Raw genomic sequence first — 24,033 nt, forward strand, 5'->3', positions numbered from 1 at the left:
TAACCGTCCGCAGGGAATTTCAAAAAGGTGGGAGGCAAAATGAGGGTCAGTAAGCTGTCACCGTCTCCACTGGGAAGCCGTGCCTGTCTGCGTCCTGAAGAAAAGGATCCGTAACTGCTGTCCCTCTCAGTTCCGCACAGATATCGCGAGGACGGAGTATCTGTCCAACGCTGACGAGCGTCTCCGCTGGCAGGCCAGCTCCCTGCCTGCAGACGACCTGTGCACGGAGAACGCCATCATGCTGAAACGCTTCAATAGGTAAGTGCTTGTGCGCAGCAAGGGCACGGGTTAGAAGTCTTCGTGTGCAGTGCTCCCCTTTTCATTTTTTTTCAAAACACACCTTTAGAAGCGGGGAATAGGACACTGGGAGGGTCCGCGTGCTCACCTCTGATGGTGGGCTGTGCACAGTTCCCTTTTTCTTTCGTTGTGACTGTCCAAACTGTCCTACAATGAGTGGTTCTCATGTAACCTTTTTTTTAAAAAAAAATATTATTTATTATTTAAAAATATATATATTTATTTACTTATTTGTTTTTGGCTGCTGGGGCCTTCGTTGCTGCACACGGGCTTCCTCTAGCTGCGGCGAGCGGGGGCTACTCTTGGTTGCGGCCCGTGGGCTTCTCATTGCAGGGCCTTCTCTTGCTGCGGAGCACAGGCTCTAGGCGCACGGGCCTCAGTAATTGTGGCATGCTGGCTCAGTAGTTGTGGCACACGGGCTTTAGAGTGCAGGCTCAGTAGTTGTGGCGCACGGGCTTAGTTGCTCCGTGGCATGTGGGATCTTCCCGGACCAGGGCTCGAACCTGTGTCCCCTGCATTGGCAGGTGGATTCTTAACCACTGCGCCACCAGGGAAGCCTCCTGTAACCTTTTGAAATTGATGGGCATGGCTGTGTATTGGGCGAAAATCAAAACAGACCCTCTCGGGAATTCCCCGGCGGTCCAGTGGTTGGGACTCGGTGCTTTCACTGCCAGGGGTGTGGGTTCGATCCCTGGTTGGGGAACTAAGATCCCCCAAGCCATGCAGTGCGGCCAAAAAAACAAAAACAAAAAACAGACTGTCTCTTAAAATATTACAAGAATTGGAAGTGTTTAGCTACAGAGAGAGTTAAGGGAAGCGGCTCCCTGATTTTGGTTTAAGGAGGGGGCCAGAGTAAGAGGAGGAGCGGGCCTGCAGCCGAGGGGGGCTCACAGAGCAGTGCAAGGACTGACCCCCTCCTCTGTGGCAGCTCCCAAACCCAGCCACCCTGGGTTTTCTTTCTCTTTCAAAAAACTGATTCCCAGAGTCCTATTTAAGCATATCTGCACATCTTGGAACCTTTGAGCCCTTGCTGTATGCCACTGTCCCCAGGGCACAAAGAGGAGCCAACCCTCAGGTCTCACAAGTGGCGCGGGGTCTCGCCAGGGGCCGCTGGCGGGAATGTCCATCCATTGTGGCGTCTACGAGGGGTCTGTGTCGGGGGCTGCATTTGTCTTACATGGAAATGCATGCTTCCGGGTCTCCCAAAGCCCGGCACTCGTGAAGAATGATGCATCTCAGAACATTCACAGGACAGAGTGTGTCCTACCAGAGGCCCAGAAATGCCTCTGACGCCCCTCGTTGGGGCCAGTGAACAGGTCACCGTGCGTCCCCCCGGTGAGAGGCCGGGGGCCCTTGCAGACCTGGCCCTTCGTCCAGAGCCCGCGTGTGAGGGTGCTTCCGGCAGGCCACAGTGTGGGGTGGTGTGCTCCCCCGGGGACACACGTGTGTCTGTGAACACATAAACCTCCTTTGTGTACATGGACCAGAAACCGGTGACCAGGGAGGAGGGGGAGGGGCGGTTCTCACCACTTGCCCTTTCGTAGCTCCTGAATTTTGTATAATCGCGTGTGTGTATTATGTTTTTAACATTTTTTTGTTAAGCAGCTGTGTGACCCTGGACAAATGACGTTCGCCTTTCTGTGCCCCTTTTTCCTCCTTTGTGAAATGGACGTGAGGATAACACCTGTCTTGTAGGGTTATCATGAGCATTGAGTGAAGGAGGGTCCTGGGCAGCGTAAACCCTTCCCAGCCGTCAGCTCGTGGGGCTGCAGCAGCAGTGGTGTTGATACCTGCCCTGCAGGAGTTGGCCCTGAGAGGGGCAGCAGTAAATTCTACAGAGAACAGTCATCCTAGTGCAGTATGCTCGGACTTCTTAGAGAAGCACTGTGTGTCCCAGAAAGAAAAGCTTTGACTACAGCCCTTTTAGCAGAGTCTGTGGTTTAGTTACCTCCCCATCATAGAAGTTCTTCAAAAAGATGATTTTAGTATTAAGCCTTAGGTCACGTTGGTCTCTGCTGATAAACCTGGAACCCACAGCTGAGCGTGGGACAGCCTTCCCGTCATCTTGTCGGGCTCTGCCTGCCACGTCCTTGTGCTTCCTGTGGACCTCTAACCTCCTTCTCTGGGGCCCGTCCTCAGGTATCCACTGATCATCGACCCCTCAGGACAGGCCACAGAGTTCATCATGAATGAGTATAAGGACCGCAAGATCACACGGACCAGCTTCCTGGACGACGCCTTCAGGAAGAACCTGGAGAGTGCGCTGAGGTTCGGCAACCCCCTTCTGGTCCAGGTTCGTGTGCATCTCAGCTCTGCAGACTCTGCTTCCCACAGGGAAGGCCTTTAGAGCTGCATTTAGGTTTTTGCAAATGCAGTTGATGTGAATCACATAATACGTGCTACTTTTTGAACTTTGCAAGACGTCATCTGATATGAAAGCAAGGTTAGGGGATTACCCGATGGTCCAGTGGTTAGGACTCCGCACTTTCACTGCTGAGGGTCCGGGTTCAACATCTGGTCGGGGAACTAAGATCTCACAAGCCGAGCGGCGTGGCCAAAAAAATTTTTAAAAGGCAAAGCTAAAGCTCTGAGATAGATCTATAAAAAATCCAACAGAAGCAGTGTTTGCACTTAAAATTCTAGTTGGTCTAGATCGTCACCATCCACCGGGACAGCGATGGAAACGTTCTTTAGCTTGTGCTGAACTGCATGGCGGCCCCACTGTTGAGCACTTCACGGGCCAGCGTGACAAGGAACTGAACTTTCAATTTTGTCTAAGTAACCACGTGTGCCTAATGGCCACGTATTGGGCAGCGCAGGTCTAAATAGCTGGGTGGCTTCTGGGGAGATGTATTTATCTGGAGCAGGAAGTCAGTTATATGGGTGGAAATAAACACTGTAAAACTCTCCCTGTCAATGACACCTACATATACACACGTAGGACGTGGAGAGCTATGATCCAGTTCTGAATCCAGTTTTGAACCGTGAAGTCCGGCGAACAGGGGGGAGAGTGCTGATCACCCTCGGTGACCAGGACATAGACCTGTCGCCATCCTTCGTCATCTTCCTGTCCACCCGGGATCCCACGGTAAGGGACGGGGCCCTCCTCCGTGAAGACGGGGTGGCGTTAGGTGAGGCCACGGATGTGTAGCAAAGCTGCCTGGTCTGTCGCCCCTTTTGGCAGGTCGAGTTCCCACCTGATCTCTGTTCCCGGGTTACTTTCGTCAACTTCACCGTCACCCGTAGCAGTTTGCAGAGCCAGTGTCTCAATGAAGTTCTCAAGGCAGAAAGACCTGACGTGGATGAAAAACGTTCCGATCTTCTTAAACTCCAAGGTATGTCTCTGGATCCACAGTTCTCGGTGCAGGTCGGGGGCCTGAACTTTCACAGGACGAGGGTGCGCCGGGCTTGTGTCGGACGCATCACAGAGCACTCCGTGGAAAGAACCTAAGTCCTGTAGTGAGCTCTGGGTGTTCTCATCATTTAAGGGGAATTTCAGCTGCGCTTACGTCAGCTAGAGAAGTCTCTGCTACAAGCTCTGAATGAGGTGAAAGGGCGCATTTTGGATGATGACACGATCATAACGACCCTGGAGAACCTCAAGAAAGAGGCCGCCGAGGTGACGAGGAAAGTCGAGGAGACGGACATTGTGATGCAGGAGGTGGAGACTGTGTCCCAGCAGTACCTGCCGCTGTCCACCGCCTGCAGCAGCATCTACTTCACCATGGAGTCCCTGAAGCAGGTGAGCGGGGCCGCGCCCAGCCGGGGACTCCCGCCCCGCGTGCACAGGCGCTAACAGCCGCCTTCGCCACTTCCAGATACACTTCCTGTACCAGTACTCCCTGCAGTTCTTCCTGGACATCTACCACAACGTCCTGTACGAGAACCCGAACCTGAAGGGCGTCACCGACCACACGCAGCGCCTCTCCATCATCACCAAGGACCTCTTCCAGGTACGGCGCATGCCCGGCTGTCCCGGGGTGCGTGCGTGCGTGCGCGCATGTGTGTGGTGGGGGGCTCGGGAGTAGTGCTTCAGGGTCGGCAGTGCTTCCTGCATTTGGCTCCAGGTGGCGTTTAACCGGGTAGCTCGAGGCATGCTGCACCAGGACCACATCACCTTCGCCATGCTGCTGGCGAGAATCAAACTGAAGGGCACCATCGGGTAAGTCGGCTGCCCCGCCCCACTTTCCACCAGAGAACGTCGTCATTTTGCAGCCTGCCTGCCAGCATTTTCTGATGGGATGAGCTTTTTTTTCTTCTTAAAGCCATTATTGCTCTTTTAGTGACAGTAGAAGTGAATCTGAGAGACCCCAGCTGACTGTTGCCCCCTTCCCAGGGAGCCCACCTACGATGCCGAGTTCCAGCACTTCCTAAGGGGGAAGGAGATCGTCCTGAACGCTGGCTCGACGCCCAAGATCCAGGGTCTGACGGTGGAGCAGGCCGAGGCGGCGGTGCGGCTGAGCTGCCTGCCCGCGTTTAGGGATCTGATTGCGAAGGTTCAAGCAGACGAGGTAAGTGTCTTGTGAACGCTCCCGGGGGGAAGCTGGCCTTACTCCAGGGAGTCACGTGTGTCGTGTAACACCCAGGATGTTGTGTGTGTCGTGTAACACCCAGGATGTTGTGCGGTGTTTTCTCACGTCAAACATCGACACGTTGGTCCCAACCTCACTTCCACTGTTGCCCCCACAGCAATTTGGCATCTGGCTGGACAGCAGCTCCCCAGAGCAGACGGTGCCGTACCTCTGGAGCGAGGAAAGCCCTGCAAGTAAGCCCCACGAGGCCTTCCCCGTTGTTTTCATTCTGGACCAGAGTGTACAGTTGGGCTTTGCTGCTTGAATGCAGGGACGCTCCCCAAAGATAAAAAGCCATTGATTCCTGAGATAAGTATTTCGGTGTTAAAACTTAGGAGACAGCTTAGGCGTAAGAAAGCGAAAAACTCCCAATTCCTGTTGCAACTCATGCTTAAAGACCAAAAGAGAAATAGATCAGAAGGTCCTTGCCCAACATCGGGGGGAAACCGGCTGGTTTGGAGCGTGTTATGCGAGGCTGTGGACCAGACAGGCCCCACGATGGGGAGGAAGAAAAGGGTGATGTCCAGCGTGGCTGCAGCTCAGTCGTGGGCTGTAGGGTGTCTGTGATCTTAACGTTCCTGAGAATCTTCAGGGTTCTCCACAAATGGGTACGATGTAGTTAGCCATTTAGCATCAGTCACCGCTCATCACCCACAGACCCAGGCGTAGGTCTTGTCACAGCTCTTCCCAGAGGGCTCAGTGACAGCGTGGAGGTGGTGGCAGTTCTCAGGCAGAGAGGACAGAGCGGGCGTCGTGGTGTCTGGGGTGTTTGAGCTGAGACTCGGACAATGAGTGTTTGCAGAGCGAGAGCTGGTGGCAAGAGCAGTCCAGGCGGGAGAACATCTCAAAGTCTGTGCTGTCACCAACGCCCAGCCCTTCTCACGGCCTCGTTTCAGCTCCTATCGGGCAAGCCATCCACCGGCTGCTCTTGATTCAGGCCTTCCGCCCCGACCGCCTGCTGGCCATGGCTCACATGTTTGTCTCCACAAACCTCGGGGATTCCTTCATGTCCATCATGGAGCAGCCGCTCGACCTGACTCACATCGTGGACACAGAGGTACGCTCTGGCCCCGCGGACTCTGAACCCAGCCCGTTTTCACGAGCCCCTCCGCAGGGCTCTCCTCCCTCGACAGGTGCGCTGTCGGGTGGGATGCTCTCTCACCCAATTCCGACTTCCTGATCTGCAGGTAAAGCCAAACACCCCTGTCCTAATGTGCTCTGTGCCTGGTTACGATGCCAGCGGGCACGTGGAGGACCTCGCAGCTGAGCAGAACACACAGATCACGTCCATTGCCATCGGTAAGGGTGCTTGGTCAGTTCCACGGGGGCACCCCAGACTTCAGTGTGGGTGGGCGTTGAAGTCCAAGTCCATGTGCTGACACTAAGCTTTCTGGTACCAGGCTCGGCAGAAGGCTTTAACCAAGCAGATAAGGCAATAAATACAGCCGTGAAGTCGGGCAGGTAGGCTTGTTGGGTTTTGCTTTACCAGGCCCGAGTGCCCAAGAACTCAGGCCGGAAAGTGAGGTGTGGCTGCGGCCTTGTCCCTGCCCTGCAGGTGGGTAATGCTGAAGAACGTGCACCTGGCCCCGGGCTGGCTGATGCAGCTGGAGAAGAAGCTGCACTCGCTGCAGCCGCACGCCTGCTTCAGGCTCTTCCTCACCATGGAGATCAACCCCAAGGTGGGCGGCACGGAGGGCGCGAGGCGGTGCGCCAGGCGCTGGTTTGGCACCTGTGTGTCCGTGTGCACGTGTGTGTGAGCTGAAACACACGTGGAAACCGCGGTCACAGCTGCCGTGTCTTGCTCAGGTGCCCGTGAACCTGCTCCGAGCGGGCCGCATCTTTGTGTTCGAGCCGCCGCCGGGCGTGAAGGCCAACATGCTGAGGACCTTCAGCAGCATCCCCGTGTCTCGGATATGCAAGGTGAGCACGGGGCTCGGAGTCAAGCTGGGTGCGGCGGCCACGCTGACGTCCGGGCGCCAAGAGGAGACCAGGGCCCGGCTCGCGGGCAGGGGAGCGTTGTGGCAGGAGCGGTGCATCGGTGCGTCGGTTCTGTGTTTCTTAAGCGCTGTTTCCTTTTGTGCCTTAATTCACATTTTCTACCATTTTTAGAAACTTCTTCTCTTCTATGTAATTTTCTGGTTACATAGCGTAGTTGGGAGTACACCTTTATTAATATAAAAATTGGCGTAGTTTTCTCCTAACAACAATATTCGTGTTAATTACTAAGATCACAGTGGTTCCAACGTTAGTACGTGGAAAGCTCTTTTTAAGACTTTGATTCCGACAGGATCTGCACTATTTTCTTAGCTAGAAAGGGGGCTGCGTTCTGGTGATTCTCTCCTTGCTAACTTCCCCACCTAGTCTCCCAACGAGCGTGCTCGCTTGTACTTCCTGCTGGCCTGGTTCCACGCCATCATCCAAGAACGCTTACGATACGCACCCCTGGGGTGGTCGAAGAAGTATGAATTCGGGGAGTCTGACCTGCGGTCGGCCTGCGACACAGTGGACACGTGGCTGGACGACACGGCCAAGGCAAGCGTGGGCTGTGCCTGTGGCGGGGGGGACTCGCGTACAGGTGGCCGCCTGCCGTGGGCGTGACCAGCCTCCCCCACCCCCCAGGGAAGGCAGAACATCTCTCCAGACAAGATCCCCTGGGCGGCGCTCAAGACCTTGATGGCCCAGTCCATCTACGGCGGCCGGGTGGACAATGAGTTCGACCAGCGCCTGCTCAACACTTTCCTGGAGCGTCTCTTCACCACCAGGAGTTTCGACAGTGAATTTAAGCTGGCCTGCAAGGTCGACGGGCACAAAGACATCCAAATGCCAGACGGCATCAGGTATGCGTCCGCCCCCGGGACCCACAGGGGAGGCACCGCGCGCTTCCGGCCCGCGTGTAACGGCACTAACAGCGTGCCGCCTTTCCAGGCGAGAGGAGTTCGTGCAGTGGGTGGAGCTGCTCCCGGACACGCAGACCCCCTCCTGGCTGGGCTTGCCCAACAACGCTGAGAAGGTCCTGCTCACCACGCAGGGTGGGTACCCAGCTGTCCTCCCCCAGACCGCACCTCCCTCCCTCCACTCTGGGGGTCAGGGAAAACCATCTGCTCCCGCTGGTGTCTTTCCTGCGGTACGGGCTCCGTCCTGGGGAAAAGGCTCGATAGCTGCTTACATGGAGTCGGGAAATTGCATTTAGGTTTTTTGTCTTAGATTCAGAAGAAATTTCACTTTTTCTCCTGTTCAGTTTCCTTAAACTCTTGGCATTAAGTGACGTTTTAAATCTTTTAGTCTCTTTTTGGAATACGCTTTTTTGGAACTTCAGGACTATTCAAGAAATCCTCTAACCCAGTGGTTCTCGAAGTGTGGTCCCCAGACCCACAGCTTCAGCCTCCCCTGCAAATTTAGACAGGCAGGTCCTCGGGCCCCACGCCGGGGAATCGGAACTGGACTTGCTGGGGCCTGGCGTCTGTTTTGATAAGCCCCCCGTCGCTGAGACACTCAGGTTTGAGAACTGCTCATCTGAGCCAGGCTTCTCTTTATGGGAAACAGGCCCAGAAGACGGGTGATTTGCCCAAACTCACACCCTGGTTGATAGGACAGACCCCAACAGTTCACCTCAGGCCCGCGATTCAGCTCTGTAATGAGAAGAACCCCTAGCCGTGGGGCCTGCTTTCTGACTGACGACGACCTTGAACGCGTGCCTCTCGCTGGGGGAGGTGGCGGGTGGCAGGCCCCACAGGTGACCAAATGGGAGGCCGGGCTGGCCAGCAGGGAAGCAGAGGAGGGCTTGAGGCCTGGGTGCTGGGCAGGTCTCGGCCAGGGGTGGGGGTGGGGGGGCGCTGGGCCTTGTCTCATACAGCAGCGTGTACTGAGATCACTTAGCGAGTTAATACCCGTGCTGCCTGCTGGGACCGGCGCTGGGTCCCGCTCAACACTGTAGTGAGTGTTATCTGAGCCCCATGTCACGCCAGAGCTGATGGTGCCCCAGGTGGTGTGGCCCACGTGGAGGCCGTGAGGTATGAGCCACAGGGGCCTGGCTTGGGGAAGCTGAGCGCTGTCCTCCAGCCCAGCCTCCAGGTGAGAGTGCCGCTCAGGAACTGGACTTGGAGCGCCCCACTTGGGTCAGGGACCGCAGGCAGAGGCAGAGTCCAGAGCCCGCGGGAGGCCGCCACACGGCTCTGCGCAGCCTCAGCCGGAAGTGGTCACACGTTAGCAGCCCAGGTGGCCTCCCTGCCTGGCGCTGGCGCGCCCCAGAGCCCACCCCCTGACGACAGTGGATGCGTGAGCCTAGCAGAGGCCTCTGGGGTTTGCACTCGGCCCCTGGAGCAGCCAGCAGTCAGGACTTGACCTGGTGGCGCTGTTTCTTCTGTCGTTGCCGCCTTACCTTTCTGGTCAGGCCGTCCTCCGCGCTTTAGGACAGGTACCCCCGTGGTACCTTGCAGGGCACACAGTTACACCTGTGAAACAAACGCATCGTGCGGCCTTTACCTTCAAGTCCCTTTCTCTCTGCTCTCCTGCTGTGCACTCTCTCCCTGCGGCCCAGGCGTGGACATGATCAGTAAAATGCTGAAGATGCAGATGCTGGAGGACGAGGACGACCTGGCCTACGCAGAGACGGAGAAGAAGACGAGGCCGGATGCCACGTCCGACGGGCGCCCCGCCTGGATGCGGACGCTGCACACCACCGCGTCCAACTGGCTGCACCTCATTCCTCAGACGCTGAGCCACCTCAAACGCACGGTGGAGAACATCAAGGTGGCTGGCCCTTCCCCCGCCGAGTCCTGGGGCTTGGGGGGGTCCTAGCAAGTGGGACCGGGCGGGTCGAGCCGACCTCAGTGTTGTCTCGGAGCGCACGCGCGCCTGGGCCGGGCTGGAGGGAACTCCCTAGGATGAAGGTGGTGCGTCTTCCACGAGGAGGTGAATGACTCCCAAGGAAGTGGCGGCAGCCGTTCTCCTCCTTTACAGAATTGCCCAGAGCTGCCATCGGTCAGGCAGGCCCGCAGCTTCGTGCGAGGTCTAGTGCAGGGTCGAGCTGGGTGACACTGTGAATAATACGGGGAGGGCTATGAAACCGGGGCTCCCTGAGGCTGAGTTACTTCTGGTTGTCTTTTCTGCTGGAGAAAAGACCTCTTCCCAGACTCCCTCCCCTCCTTCACTCTGGCCTTCTTTCCCAACACCTGTAGGATCCTCTGTTCAGATTCTTTGAGAGAGAGGTGAAGATGGGCGCCAAGTTACTCCAGGACGTCCGCCAGGATCTTGCTGACGTTGTGCAGGTGTGCGAGGGCAAGAAGAAGCAGACCAACTACCTGCGCACACTAATCAACGAGCTGGTGAAAGGTGTGCCCGCGGTGCCGCTGGCGTGCAGGGGTTCTCCCGGGAGCCCCTCAGAGTGGCGGCAGGTCCCGGCCGGGCCTCGCCCAGACTTCCCTCAGGGCAGCTCGATGCCCGCACCTGGGAGCAGACTTAGAAACGCCCGAGAATTTGTATCCGTTTTATGCTGGTTCACTGAGCACTGAACAGAATCTTTACTCACTTCTGCAGTCTTTAGGGAGGACTAGGGCAGGGTGCTGGAGTCCAAAGGCACAGGGACCCCCGGGGTTTCCATCGGCTCTGAGAGCCTCCATTGGCAGTACCGCCGAGCTGCCCGTGGCGGGGGTTTGTAGCTGTGGTTCCTCGGGGCGGTTGTGCTCCTCCAGACGCGTCCCGTGGGTCACCTGGACTGGGCGCGGAGCACGTGCGGTGGGGATGGTGGCCCATGCAGGGCGTGAGGGGCACCAGGGAGGGGAAGCAGCAGAGCCTGCACGCGGGGGCAGACCTGCCAGCGCTCAGCTGTGTGCCCACCTGCGCCAGGGGAACTGTTGGCACTGATGCCAGGCCGGGGCTCCTCGCTTGCAGGAATTCTGCCCCGGAGCTGGTCCCACTACACGGTGCCCGCCGGCATGACTGTCATCCAGTGGGTCTCCGACTTCAGTGAGAGGATCAAACAGCTGCAGAACATCTCACTGGCGGCTGCCTCTGGTGGCGCCAAGGAGCTAAAGGTGGTGGCCACTCCTGAGGAGCTGGGGGAGGGTCCCGGGGAGGGTCCCCGGGGAGGGTCCCCGGGGAGGGTCGGCAGCTGGCCCGGGTGCTGGCTCTCGGGCCCGGTGGGGCCGGCTCTCAGCTGGGGCTGCTTCTTCCCACAGAACATCCACGTGTGCCTGGGCGGCCTGTTTGTGCCCGAGGCGTACATCACTGCCACCAGGCAGTACGTGGCCCAGGCCAACAGCTGGTCCCTGGAGGAGCTCTGCCTGGAGGTGAACGTCACCACCTCGCAGAGCACCACGCTGGACGCCTGCAGCTTTGGGGTCACGGGTGAGTGGGGGCCACTCCGGCCGGCCGGGCTTCTCTGCTCTCTCAGGTTCCCCTCCCCTGTCCCCGGGCCTGCAGCTCAGCCATCGCCCCCTCGCGGGCCGCCTGCTGGTGGTTCCCACGCGAACGCGTTAAGTTAGAGCCCAGGCCCGTGGCCGCACAGCTCGTGCTCCCCTCGGGGGGTCCTGACCGCCCGCCCCCCCACAGGGTTGAAGCTCCAGGGGGCCACGTGCAACAACAACAAGCTCTCGCTCTCCAATGCCATCTCCACCGTCCTCCCCCTGACGCAGCTGCGCTGGGTCAAGCAGACAAGCGCAGAGAAAAAGGCTAATGTGGTGAGTGGCTCCTTCCCGTCCTCTGTGGTCAGGGAGGCTCTGAGGACGCCCACCAGGCGCCAGGGCGACGTCCCCGCCCTCTCCCGGCCACGAGTCCCTGCGTCACAGGAGGAACCGTCCGTTCCCTCTTGCGTGAAGCCCCTGCCCCAGAGCCCCCTTTCCTCGCAGGTGACCCTTCCCGTCTACCTGAACTTCACCCGAGCTGACCTCATCTTCACCGTGGACTTTGAAATCGCGACCAAGGAGGACCCACGCAGCTTCTACGAGCGCGGCGTTGCCGTTCTCTGCACCGAGTGAGACTCGCCTTTTCTAGCGCCCCTTTCTGTAACAGTAAAATTAATATTTAACGTTTATTCGTTATTAGGATGTGTGGAAGGTACGGACTTGTCAAAGGAAAGTTGTTGGTGTGAGGCTAGAAGAAGCCGAAAGAAGCCAGACGGCTGGGAGGTGGAAACGGGAGGGATACAGGGACGTGGTTTTGAGGGCCGAAGCATGGCTTGTTTTATGAAATAAAACACTAAGCATGAGCCGGCTCCGGCCTCTTGTCTCAGCTCCGGCTCCTGTGGACACCCTGGACCCTTCACAACACAGAGGCAGCCCCGTTCCTAGGAGAGCGCTGGCGCTCCCGGGGCGTGGGGCTGGCGCCGTGTCCGTCACCAGGAACCCGTGGCCCAGGTGGACGCCCTCGTCCCGCCTCCTCTCTGGCGCCTTCGTTCCCACGACCCTAGGGTGGTGGCTGGAAGTGACGGGCATGCTGTCCTGCGAAGCAGGTTTCTGGCCTATGCGGGGCCTCGCGAGAGCTCCTGGGGCGCCAGGGCGCCGGCCCAGGCATCAGCGCAGGCCCCGCCGTGACCCCGGCCGTCCTGCCGCGGGCTGCCTGTGAGCCAAGCTCGGCCCCAGCGCGGTGACGGCCTGAGGCCCGACTGGACGCCCTGGCCCTGCCCACACCCTCCCAGCCCCAGTGGCCTCCGCGGAGCGGCCAGGGGCCTCAGAGCCGGAGCCGCCTCCCACCCAGCTCCGGACGGGCCCTCTGGGGTCCCTGGGGGGCCTGAGGAAGTCCAGAGCGGTATCGGACTGAAGGTTGGGGCCCATTTTACATGGTTTTCTCTGAACCAATAAGGCCTTTTAGCTTTTCTTCAGTCACCGGGAGTATTTAACGGTGCCGCAGGCTCTCGCCCAAGCGCTGCTAATGCCCGGGAGAGCCCCGGGAGGCCCACCGTGGGTGCCTGGCCCCTCCTGAGCCTTCTTCGCCCCCCCCCACCCCATTTATGGGGAAGGGTCTTGAGCACAGGTGCTGGGTGGTGCCGGGCAGGGATTCCAGGGCACAGGGGAAGGAATGCCATCCTAGAAGCCCTGAAGGCCTGGCAGGGGTGGGGAACGCAGGGCAGGAGCCACTCCCACTGCCAGACCCTCGTCCCCATGTGTCCTGGGGGTGGGGGCAGGGCACTGCAGGCCCAGGACTGAGGCTCCCCATCAGGGTTCCCCGTGGACCCCACAAGGAGTACCCTGAGCCACTACTTCCTGCCCCCCAGCCTCACCCCCGTGGAAGTTCTGTCCATGGGGCCCGAGGAGGGACCCCACATCAGACTACCCCTCACCTGCCATCAGGGGTTCAGGCTAGACCGTGGGCAGAGCCGGCAGAAAGGGGGACCAGGGGCTTCCCTGGTGACACATTGGTTAAGAATCCACCTGCCAATGCAGGGGACACAGAGTCCTCGCTGCTCCGGGAAGATCCCACATGCCACGGAGCAACTAAGCCTATGTTCCACAACTACTGAGCCTGCGCTCTAGAGCCCGCGAGCCACAACTACTGAGCCCACGTGTCACAACTACTGAATCCCGCGTGCCTAGAGCCTGTGCTCTGCAACAAGAGAAGCCACCACAATGAGAAGGCCGCGCACGGCAACGAAGAGTAGCCCCCACTTGCCGCAACTAGAGAAAGCCCGCGCACAGCAACAAAGACCCGACGCAGCCAAAGAAATAATAAACAAACCAAAAAGAAAAGAGGCTCAGTGAGAAAAAGGAACGAGCCTCCGCCACCTGTTCTTTCAGATGTTACCCCATCAGGACACCCTGCTCGGGAGAGGAGACGGGACAGCGAAAGGACGGGACGGGGCAGAGGGAGTCTTCTCAGGCCAGGGGCAGGGGCCCATCTGCTTTCACTATCCTGACGAAACTCTGTCATCAATCCCAATATCCCGAGAGCCTGAGCTCCCCGAGGGCGGCTGTGTGTGAAGAGCTCTGGGGGCGTAAGGGCCCAACAGGAGACACGTCAGCCAGAGAGCAGTGGGCCCCTACCGCCCCAAGTCAAGGTTTAAAAAATACATAAATGTTTAGCAAAAGTAAGGAAATTCTCCGGGATTCAAGGGAGGTGGGGCCTTTCCTGAACTGGAAACCTATCTGTAGGCGAAGTAGTGGGGCCCAGAGACATTATTTTGGACGTAAACTACTAACAAACACCTTCGTCTCAGACTCTTAGATCCCGAAACTGTGACAATACATTTCTATTGTTTAAATCTTAAAAAAAGACATAAAGGGGCTTCCCTGGTGGCGCAGTGGTTGAGAGTCCGCCTGCTGATGCAGGGGACACGGGTTCGTGCCCCGGTCCGAGAAGATCCCACATGCCGCGGAGCGGCTGGGCCCATGAGCCATGGCCGAACGGCAGAGGCCACAACAGTGAGAGGCCTGCATACGGCAAAAAAAAAAAAAAAAAAATCCCTTATCATGCAGATTTACTGGAGAATTCTCTGAAACCAAGCTCGAAGCCACCAGGTTACACAAACACAGTAATTCGTCCTGGCCTCTCCTTCTGGACACTTCCTAGCCAAGGTCAAAGTGGGCCTTTGGGAGGCCCCCAGCCCCTTCCTCACCCTACCCCACGCGCTCCCCTCCACCCCCGGAAGGTGGCTCTCGGCCCCAGGATCTCCCAGCCCGTCTCAGCCGGGTGACCTTGTACCTTCTCTCCTCTGGCTCTTTGCAGCGCCCCGTCCCCGCTCATTTACCCCACGGTGCTGCGCTGCTCTCTCCCCGTCCACCACCCTCCGCAGTTTCCACCACCCTCCGCAGTTCAGGGCCCTCTGCCGAGGCCACAGCCTAACCCAGGTGACAACTCCAGGTGGGCCGCACGTGTGACTACAAAGGCTTCTGCTCAGAAACTGGAGATGTTAGAAGTCGTATTGTTTGCACATTTCCTATGGAAGAGTTTAGAAGTCACCACTCTGTCCCGAGAGCCACCAAATTGCTACCTGCCAGTCGTGTCCCTTAAGCTCTACCCCTGAGTGCCCCCTGCCCGCCCAGCGTCTGGCCGGTACACACACCAGAGTGTGCGTGAGGCCATCCTAGAGGCCCCGTGTCTCCCGTGTGCTAACCTTCCCCGCCCTCAGCTGCCATTCTCGCTCTCTCACACACACAGGCTGCGCTTTTCTCCCTGGCGCTCATCTCTCTCTAACATCCTCTGTATCCTCCTCCTCCTCCGTCTCCGGGATCTGCAGCCCCTTCAACCCGCTCGCGCTCCATCACCTGGGCTTTTTGCTGCTGTGTCCACAGCCGTGTCCCCCAAGCCTGGCCCGGCAAGGAGCACGCAGCGGCACTCAGTGAATTTTCCTGGATGAATCACGCACGTGGGCTCCAGAGACCTCTCGCTCTGTACGTCCCAAACCAAATGCTCTCCCCGCATGACACGCCCCTCCTTTCACTGTGGCTAGAGCGGCTCCACCATCCTGTAAGACCTCCAAGCCAGAAACCACAAAGATTCTCCTGGAGGCTGAATAACTGATGGCCCTGGGACCAGACTTCCCGGGTCCAAAATCCATGTCTGCTACTAACCCAGCTGCACGACTTCAGATGTCTAAAGTAGCTTTTCCAGAAAGTTCCCTGGCTGTCCAGTGGTTACGACTCAGCACTCTCACTGCCGGGGCCCGGGTTCAATCCCTGGTCTGGGAACTAAGATCTCACAAGCCGCACAGCGAGGCTAATAAATAAATAAATTAGCTTTTCCTGACTTACATACAAAACAGAAACAGACCCACAGACATAGAAAACAAACTTATGGTTACCAGAGGGAAAGCAGGGAGGGATAAATTAGGAGTTTAGAATATAACAGATACACACTACTATATATAAAATAGATAAACAAGGACCTACTGTGTAACACAGGGAACTAGACTCAATATTTTGTAATAACCTACAAGGGAAAAGAATCTGATATATATGTATGTATAACTGAATCACTTGGCTGTACACCTGAACCTAACAGAACATTGTAAATCAACTATACTTCAAAATCAACTATACTTCAATATAAATAAATAATTGAAAAGATAAAGTCGCTTCTCCAGCCTCAGTCTCCCCATCAGTAAAATGGGTGAGCCGCTGAGGAGCCCATCGCGGATGCGAGAGGGGTTAGCACGCTGCTCTCTGTGCTGGTTTATTATTTCACTGGCTGCTCCGACATGAACATGTCACTGAAACGTCCAACTCCATGCAAATCACCACCCAAGGGAATCAGGCTCAAAGGGCACCCAGCCGCTGGAAAAGTACATTTTGTGTATTTATTTTTTGAAGTCTTCCTTGAATTTGTTACAATGTTGCTTCTGTTTTATGTTTTGGTTATTTGGCCACAAGACGTGGGATCTTAGCTCCCCGACCAGGGATTGAACCCTAGTCGCACCTTAACCGCTGGACCACCAAGGAAGTCCCAAAGTACATTTTAAATCGGCGTCACCCATCCACCGGGTGGTGGAAGTCTGCATGCCATATGGCGTTTCTTCTTTGATGGGAGGGTGCTGGCCAACATTCTCTCAGGAGGCCCCGTAAAATGAGCGGAATGAATGGTACCCCCTCCCTCAAATATATGTCCACACCCTAAACCCCAGAACTTGTGACCTTATTTGGAAAAAGGGTCTTTGAGACATAATTAAGAATCTCAGGATGAGATCATCCTAAATTTAGGGTGGGCCTTAAATCCAGTGACAGGTGTCCTTCTAAGAGAGAGATTTCACACACACACACACGCACGCACACACACGCACACAGAGCAGAAGGCGGCGTAGAGACTGGAGTGATGTGAGATTGGAGTGATGCAGAGATTGGAGTGATGTGACCACAAACCCAGGGTTTCTGGCAGCCACCAGAAGCTGGAGAGAGGCCTAGGACAGGGTGTCCCTCAGTCTCCAGGGGAACCAACCATCACCTGGATCTCAGATTTCTGGCCTCCAGGCCTGCGAGAGAATAAATCTCTTGTTTCGTCAAGCTACCTGGTTGGTGGTAATTTGTTACGGCAGCCACAGGAAGCTAACAAGTCCTGTTAGTACAAATGTTGTACTCAGAGAAAAATCATATGATCTTAAAGAATTCTGTTCTTTTCACTTGAACTTCAAAAGAACAAGAGCAGATCACGGCACTGTTCGGTTTGTGAGGGATGGGACAGCCCCCAACCTGGGCTGGAGGCATCTGTAGTCAAACATGAAAGCACCAAGGATGGCAAAAGACCAGGTTAGACATGAAATCATCCTGAATTCAACTTTGGTCGCCAGAATTTCAATCATTTAAAGTGATGTTCCCAACACGTGGGGAGAAATACCCGGCATGTGGGTTCAAGTCCCAGTCCCACAAGCCATGCAGCATGGCCACACACACACAAAAAGCCAGAAACGATCCCAGGGGCCATCTGGGAAAAGGTCTTTTTCATAGACTGACTTCACAGGTGTCAAGAAGTCATAACCTGGTAACCTGGGTTTTTGTTTTTTTCTTTTTTGGCCATAGACCACACAGCTTGCAGGATCTTAGTTCCCTGACCAGGAACCGAACCTGCACCCCCTGCAGTGGAAGCACGAAGTCTTAACCACTGGACCACCAGGGAAGTCCCTAACCTGGGGTTTTAAAATGGAAAAATGAGGGACCAGCAAACCAACTGCTGGCCACTCCTGGGTCTGCCCCTGACCTGTCCTAGCCCCATCCCCTTGCCCATCGGGGCCTCAACTTTGCACAATTGTGGTTACTAAACCAGAGGAGTAAAAGCCCAACAGGAAGACAGAAATGGAAGATGAGAGGGTGCGTTTGTCTCTCAGCCTCTTCTGGCATCTTTTGCTGGTTTCATGTACTAACTGGCAAAGGGTCAATGTGGTAAGTAGACATTTGTTGCAGGTTGAACACTTGCCAAATTTTCCTACTGAAGCTTTAAAAAGTTCACTTTGTAAATAGAATGCTTTAATGCATTAGTAAAATACTGAATAATAGCAAAAAAAATTAATAATAAAAATTAAATGCCTGCTGGGAGCTCCCTGGCGGTCCAGTGGTGAGGATTCTGTGTTTTCACTGCAGAGGGCATGGATTCAATCCCTACTCAGGGAACTAAGATCCCGCAAGCTGCAAGACACGGCCAAAAAAAAAAAAATTAAATGCCTGCTAACATATACGATGGAATATTCCTCATCCATAAAAAAGAATGAAATAATGCCATTTGTAGCAACATGGATGGACCTAGAGATTATCATACTAAGTGAAGTAAGAAAAAGACAAATATCACATGATACCACTTATACATGGAATCTAAAAAATGATACAAATGAACTCATTTACAAAACAGAAATAGGGCTTCCCTGGTGGTGCAGTGGTTAAGAATCTGCCTGCCTATGCAGGGGACACAGGTTCGATCCCTGGTCTGGGAAGCTCCCACATGCTGTGGAGCAACTAAGCCCGTGCGCCACAACTACTGAGCCTGCGTTCTAGAGCCCGCGAGCCACAACTACTGAAGGCCGCGAGCCACAGCCTGCACGCCTAGAGCCTGTGCTCCGCAACAGGAGAAGCCACCACAATGAGAAGCCTGTGCACTGCAATGAACAGGAGACCCCACTTGCTGCAATTAGAGAAAGCCCACACACAGCAACGAAAACCCAATGCAGCCAAAAATAAATTAATTAAATAAGTTATTTAAAAAAAAAACAGAAATAGACTCACAAACATAGAAAACAAACTTATGGTTAGCAAAGGGGAAAGGAGGGGGGAGGAATAAATTAGGAATTTGGGATAAACAGATATAACTACTAAATATAAAATAAACAAGGGCCTACTGTACAGCACAGGGAACTATATTCCATACCTTATAATAACCTATAATGGAAAAAAATCTGAAAAAGAATATATATGTGTATATACATGGAAAAAAATCTGAAAAAGAATATATATGTGTATATACATAAAACTGAATCACTTTGCTGTACACCTGAAACTATCACAACATTGTTTGTAAATAAACTATACTCCAATTAAAAAAAAAAAGCCTGCTAACAAGGCAGAAAGAGGGAAAAGATAACGGGCCTTCCCCAAACAAGCCCAAAACCTCAGAGGCTCTGCAGCCCAGGCCACCCCACCCCTGGAGCCACACCCAGGAGGAACACCCCTGAGGGACACGCCAGCTCCCGAACTGGAGCCACTTCTGAAGGTTCCTACCTGGAGTCCAGGAGCAACGGCCGCAAATAGAAGGTGGAGGTGAAGTCCAGAGAGCCAGCTTCTGAGAGCAGGGGAGTTGGGGGAGAGAGACGCTGGTCTGGAGAAAAGAACAGAGCAGATGCAAAATGGTCTTTCGACAAAGAGGAGCTTAGCAAATCTACTCTCAAGATCTGCAGAGGAGAAAAAATATCGTGAGCCTCCTGGCCCCCACCCTCCATATGACCACATGGAAGAGGCATGCTGGGGACGAAGGGATTCAGCGCATGCCAAACGGGGCACCTCGAAGTGGGCCCCAGCGCTTAACTCAATTTTGCGTGCCCGCTTCAAAGGAAAAGCACACTCAAAAAGTTCTCACTTAACAATATTCAAAAACCAACCAACAGCTCAAAATGGGCATCCTTTCCTTGCAATAAAATTTGTCCTGAAAGATTTCTCAAACTCTTCTTCCCCCAAAGTGGTTTCTAAGACGATTAGCTTTATGCGAGTGCAGACAGGCAGCCTGGAAACAGCCTGTCATTTCACAGGAGGCTAGGGCTTTATTTTTCTACCCACGTGAAACTAAGATCTGCGCCAAGCTTCAAATATCTGAGCACCTTTCCTGGACCAGGAACCTGAGAGAGCAAGAAGTCTTTGAAGGTCGAATTTCTAAAGATAAACCCCTGTGCACACTCACACACACACACGCATACACACACACACACACACACGCATACACACATATACACACGCATACATACACACACATACACACACACACACACACACACTCTGACAAGAAACAATCCTGGATGTGAACATCTTCCAAGGACACCTTCATCGGCTCAACTCCCAGCCCCTGGGCCAGCCAGGGTAGGTTCTCAGCAAATATTATTCAAGTGTCATAGTCTAAAGGGAAGTCAGGAGACTGAACATTATCCCCCTTTCCTAACTGCACAAAGAACAAGAAGGAACGCTCCAGGACATCCCTGGTGGTCCAGTGGCTAGGACTCCACGCTTTCCCTGCAGGGGGCGCGGGGTGCGAGCCCTGGCCAAAAAAAAAAAAAAAAAAAAAAGAATGGACGCTCCAAATAAGTTTGTTCTGGAGACATACAGTTTTTGAAGGGCATGAGCCTGTTGTGGCCCCCTTTGCCTGGCAAAGCAGTAAAGCTGTTCTTTTCTACTTCACCCAAAACTCTGTCTTCGTGATTCAATTCATCCCCAGTGCACAGAGATCGAGTTTTCAGCATCAATATGGGCAAGTAAATTCTAAATGCTCCAACTTTTTACTTGTAAAATGGGGATAAATATAACTGTCCTATGGGAGTATTGTTTGAATTAAGTGAACTAATGCATGAAAATGATTTAATTTTGTGTCTGATTTGTGGACAATAGTATTAGCTATTTTACTCATTTCTACAGATATGTGGTGTCTAACTACTGAGAGAAAATCTAGCAGAGAAGTCAAGAGCACAGCTCTGAAGCCAGATTGCCTAAGTTCCAATCCCAGCTCAACCAGATTTTAGCTGGATTTTCTCCATTTATATGTGATAGCGTATTTGAACGTGTTTCTTTATATAGTTTTTGTATTGGTTGCTCTGGGTGTAACAGTATACATATGTGACTTATAATAATCTACTGGTATCAACGTCTTACCACTTCAGATGAAGTGTAGAAATTTTGCTTCCACTTACTTCTTTTTACCTTTCTTACTTTTAAATATCATTGTCTTGAGTATCACGCACTTATAATTTTTAGTTGAACCCCTGTTCAATTAGGGAAATGAATGAGCCAACTTGAGCTGCCTTCTGTTGCTTGATGGGGGTTGGGAAACTTCTGGGTCCACTTGCAGCGTATGCGTGTGTGTCAGGGGCAGCCATAAGCCTTCATCTCGTTAAGTTGCTCCACCAGTCCTGGGGTACCAAAGTATCTGGCTTTCCTCTTACCACCTTTCAGCATCCTCCTTTGGTAGCTTCTTACATTATCTCTCGGGTTTATAGTTGTATTTATTAGGGAGGAGCAGAGAAGAATGCATGCATTCAATCCTGTCCAACAAGAAGCTGTGGACTGTTTTTGAATATTAAGATTGCTTAAAAATAATATATAGTCAATGACCAATTTCAAATTTTGTCCCAAATCTCTTTGCAATTTAGTGGAAATATTATGTATAGTTTAAAATAAATACTGGACCCAATAAATTTTAGCTGGGGTTACTGTTCAAAATATTAGCTATGCCCTGTCCTTCGTAAGCATTTACAGTTCATTTATTCCCTCACCAATTTATTCACTAGTTCTAATTTGTAATGCACCAAGCAAGTGTAATAACTTGTCATATTTTAATAGGAAGAGAACACAAAATTCTCCTTTTTTTTGGTTTCTCCCATTCAATCATATAATAATAAAAATTTATATTGTAATTAATAATGTGAAATGCTGATAAACAGTGGTATACAAAGTCAATAAAGATGTATACCCCATCTTTTTTAAATATTTAAAAATAAAGAGTAGGAAGAATAGTAAAATACAATCCCATTAGAAAGAATGCATGATTTATTTTGAGTATATACCAGTTTTTTAAAGTACAAAAAAGAAAAAAATAATAAATAAATAAATACGTTCTGCCGGTATGTGGTCAGGTTCTTGGGAAGGGCGGGGGACATTAAAGTCTGTATTTTCGTGCACAAGTCACAGGGGGTATTTCTTTCTTCTTTTTTTTTCTCCAGTGTTAATTTTTAAGACGGACACCTTCATACATACTTGCTATTATTTTGACCAGACACTGTTGGGTACAATTATTCTGAGATATAAATTAAAAAGGAATGACAGGGACTTCCCTGGTGGTCCAGTGGTAAAGAATCCGCCTTCCAGTGCAGGAGATGCAGGTTTGATCCCTGGTCAGGGAACTAAGATCCCACATGCCACAGGGCAACTAAGCCCGCACACCACAACTACTGAGCCCGTACGCCTCAACAAGACAGCCCGCGTGCCACAAACTACAGAGCCCATGTGCCCTGGAGCCTGCGCGCCACAACTAGAGAGAAGCCCATGCGCCGCAATGAAGAGCCTGCAGGCCATAACTAAAGATCCTGCATGCCTCAACGAAGACCCCATGTGCCACAACTAAGACCCGACGCAGCCAAAAAAATAAGGAAAATAAATAAGTAAAATAAATATTTTTCAAAAAAAGGAATGACAGTGGATTTTTTTTTTTTTCCATTTTGCAATCTCCTGTCCCTTAATGCCATGTGAAAATCAGGTCAAAAGTTAAAACTCCTGGGGACTTCCCTGGTGGTCCAGTGGGTAAGACTCTGCACTCCCAATGCAGGGCACCTGGGTTCAATCCCTGGTCGGGGAACTAGATCCTGCATGCATGCCACAACTAAGAAGTCCACATGACACAACTAAAGATCCCGTATGCTGCAGCTTACACCCGGGGCAGCCAAGATAAATAAATAAATATTTTTTTTAAAAAACCTTACAACTCCAGTTTAAGACAATGTTGACCAAGCTTTAAAGGGAAAAGCCGTTTCAGAGGTGGCCACGTCTCATTTTACCTTGTGTGGTAGGTCACCCTCTCCAAAGCTCCTGGGCTCCCCTCAGAATCCATCAGATCACAAAATTCTGCAACCAAAAACAGAAGAATTCCCGTTCAGGCTGAAGGAACCCACAGAAAACCTAGAGAACAAGACCATCCGGGATTTTATTTCTTATTTTACGTCAGTTTGTCTAGAGGAAACCACAGATTAAAATAATATTTTAGTTTGGAAAAATGCTGCGTAGCTTTGCGTGCAGACGTTAATTAACCCCAGGTAAATTCCTAGGCGTCCTAGAATTCTCCTGTGGGCTTGGGGGCGGGGAGCTTCCAGACTTCCCAAGAACAGGCTGCCAGCCATCCCAGGACGGGGCGGGGTCAGCCCGAGGGCCGCCCTCCCGCCCTCAGCCTGGCCAGAGCCGGCCCCGGGCGCCCCCCGGAGGGGAGCTGCGGTGCCCCTTCTCAATCCCTCACTCCCCCGCCAGCCCTCACCTCGTGGCGGGGACTCTCCACCCTGCAGGCCCGACTCCTGGAGCGGGGCAGGGGGAGGGGGGGAAGGGGACAACAGATGTTCCTCCTTAAGGGGGAAAGAACCGCGGCCTCTCCGAGGCAGGGAGCCCAGCCCCAGGGAGTGGGGCCCCATCCTCACTCCTCACGTCAGAGGGGCCCCTAGGGTGCTTCGCTCCCGCAGGGCCCACCCGCACGGTGGAGGCTCTTCCCTCCCACGAGTGACCCCCCCCCGAGGCTAGGGGCCAGGTCCTCAGTCCCACAGGGCAGCGACACGCACCACGAGGGGAACGCGGTCTTCACTCCTGCAAGGCCACCACGGGGCTGGGCGGTCCTCCTCCCACGGGGCAGGGACCCCCGCAGGGTCTGGGCTCGGCCGCCTCGGGCCCCTCCTGGACGCTGGGGCCACTCCTCGCTGGAGGAGGCCCACCCGCGTCCTGATCCGCCCGCGCCCGGCAGCAGCTGCGGGGAAAGGCGCCCCGGGGGGCAGCACCTCGTGCGGGGCGGGCGCACCTGCGCCCACCTGCCCGAGACCAGCAGCGCCTCCTGCCGCCTCCAGACGTAGCAAGGAACTGGCTCCTGAGGGCGACTCCGGGGGGCCGTGTTGTTACTCAAGTCGGGGCCGGCGGGACCCCTGGGCAGGTGAAGTTGGCGCCGCGGCTGATGCTAACTCAGAGCAGCTGGGGTCGGAATGCGAACGTCGGGTGCGCAGGGCACAGGACGGTCACTGCAGACTTACCTTCTGAATGGCATGTCCATTTTGTTCCCACAGTCACCATCACCGAGTCGAGAAGGAGGGTCTTGCGGTCCGGACCTGTGTGACGTCACAGGCATCTCCATGGCAACGAATCTTGAGGCTCCCTGCCCGCCGCGCCCCAACGTTCAGGCGGTAGACTCCTGCTGCCCTTTCGCGAAACTCCTCTGATCCTTTCCGCCGCGCTAGGCCCCCCATCCGTGCTCCACGCGCGGCCAGAGAGGCCTTTTTAAGGACACAATTTTGCCACAAAACCTTGAGTGACTCCCC

At 54.1% G+C, this 24,033-nt stretch overlaps 1 protein-coding gene and 2 long non-coding RNA genes across 3 annotated transcripts in view; 1 reads left to right on the forward strand and 2 right to left on the reverse strand.

Moving 5' to 3' along the window:
- The window catches only part of DYNC1H1 (dynein cytoplasmic 1 heavy chain 1), a 66,152-nt gene extending 54,080 nt beyond the window's left edge, over positions 1-12,072 (forward strand). Inside the window, exons 56-78 of the mRNA XM_004262407.4 lie at positions 131-258; positions 2,437-2,590; positions 3,239-3,385; positions 3,482-3,632; positions 3,786-4,039; positions 4,116-4,250; positions 4,365-4,459; positions 4,634-4,808; positions 4,987-5,062; positions 5,765-5,925; positions 6,056-6,167; positions 6,269-6,329; positions 6,424-6,547; positions 6,675-6,788; positions 7,230-7,400; positions 7,488-7,705; positions 7,794-7,897; positions 9,406-9,617; positions 10,046-10,199; positions 10,758-10,900; positions 11,045-11,213; positions 11,418-11,545; positions 11,714-12,072. Coding sequence (XP_004262455.1) covers positions 131-258; positions 2,437-2,590; positions 3,239-3,385; positions 3,482-3,632; positions 3,786-4,039; positions 4,116-4,250; positions 4,365-4,459; positions 4,634-4,808; positions 4,987-5,062; positions 5,765-5,925; positions 6,056-6,167; positions 6,269-6,329; positions 6,424-6,547; positions 6,675-6,788; positions 7,230-7,400; positions 7,488-7,705; positions 7,794-7,897; positions 9,406-9,617; positions 10,046-10,199; positions 10,758-10,900; positions 11,045-11,213; positions 11,418-11,545; positions 11,714-11,842 — 3,315 coding nt within the window. The 3' untranslated portion in view covers positions 11,843-12,072. The remainder of the gene's footprint in view (positions 1-130; positions 259-2,436; positions 2,591-3,238; positions 3,386-3,481; positions 3,633-3,785; positions 4,040-4,115; positions 4,251-4,364; positions 4,460-4,633; positions 4,809-4,986; positions 5,063-5,764; positions 5,926-6,055; positions 6,168-6,268; positions 6,330-6,423; positions 6,548-6,674; positions 6,789-7,229; positions 7,401-7,487; positions 7,706-7,793; positions 7,898-9,405; positions 9,618-10,045; positions 10,200-10,757; positions 10,901-11,044; positions 11,214-11,417; positions 11,546-11,713) is intronic.
- The window catches only part of LOC125963573 (uncharacterized), a 62,611-nt gene that overhangs the window by 7,162 nt on the left and 31,416 nt on the right, over positions 1-24,033 (reverse strand). The window lies entirely within an intron of this gene.
- LOC125963572 (uncharacterized) lies at positions 18,990-23,633 on the reverse strand. Its single transcript, XR_007475717.1, has 3 exons — positions 23,290-23,633; positions 22,525-22,591; positions 18,990-19,091 (listed from the first exon to the last, which is right to left on the reverse strand). It is a non-coding gene; the product is annotated as an uncharacterized LOC125963572 (long non-coding RNA).

Source organism: Orcinus orca, chromosome 2, assembly GCF_937001465.1.
Source record: "Orcinus orca chromosome 2, mOrcOrc1.1, whole genome shotgun sequence".
Lineage (NCBI taxonomy): Eukaryota > Metazoa > Chordata > Mammalia > Artiodactyla > Delphinidae > Orcinus > Orcinus orca.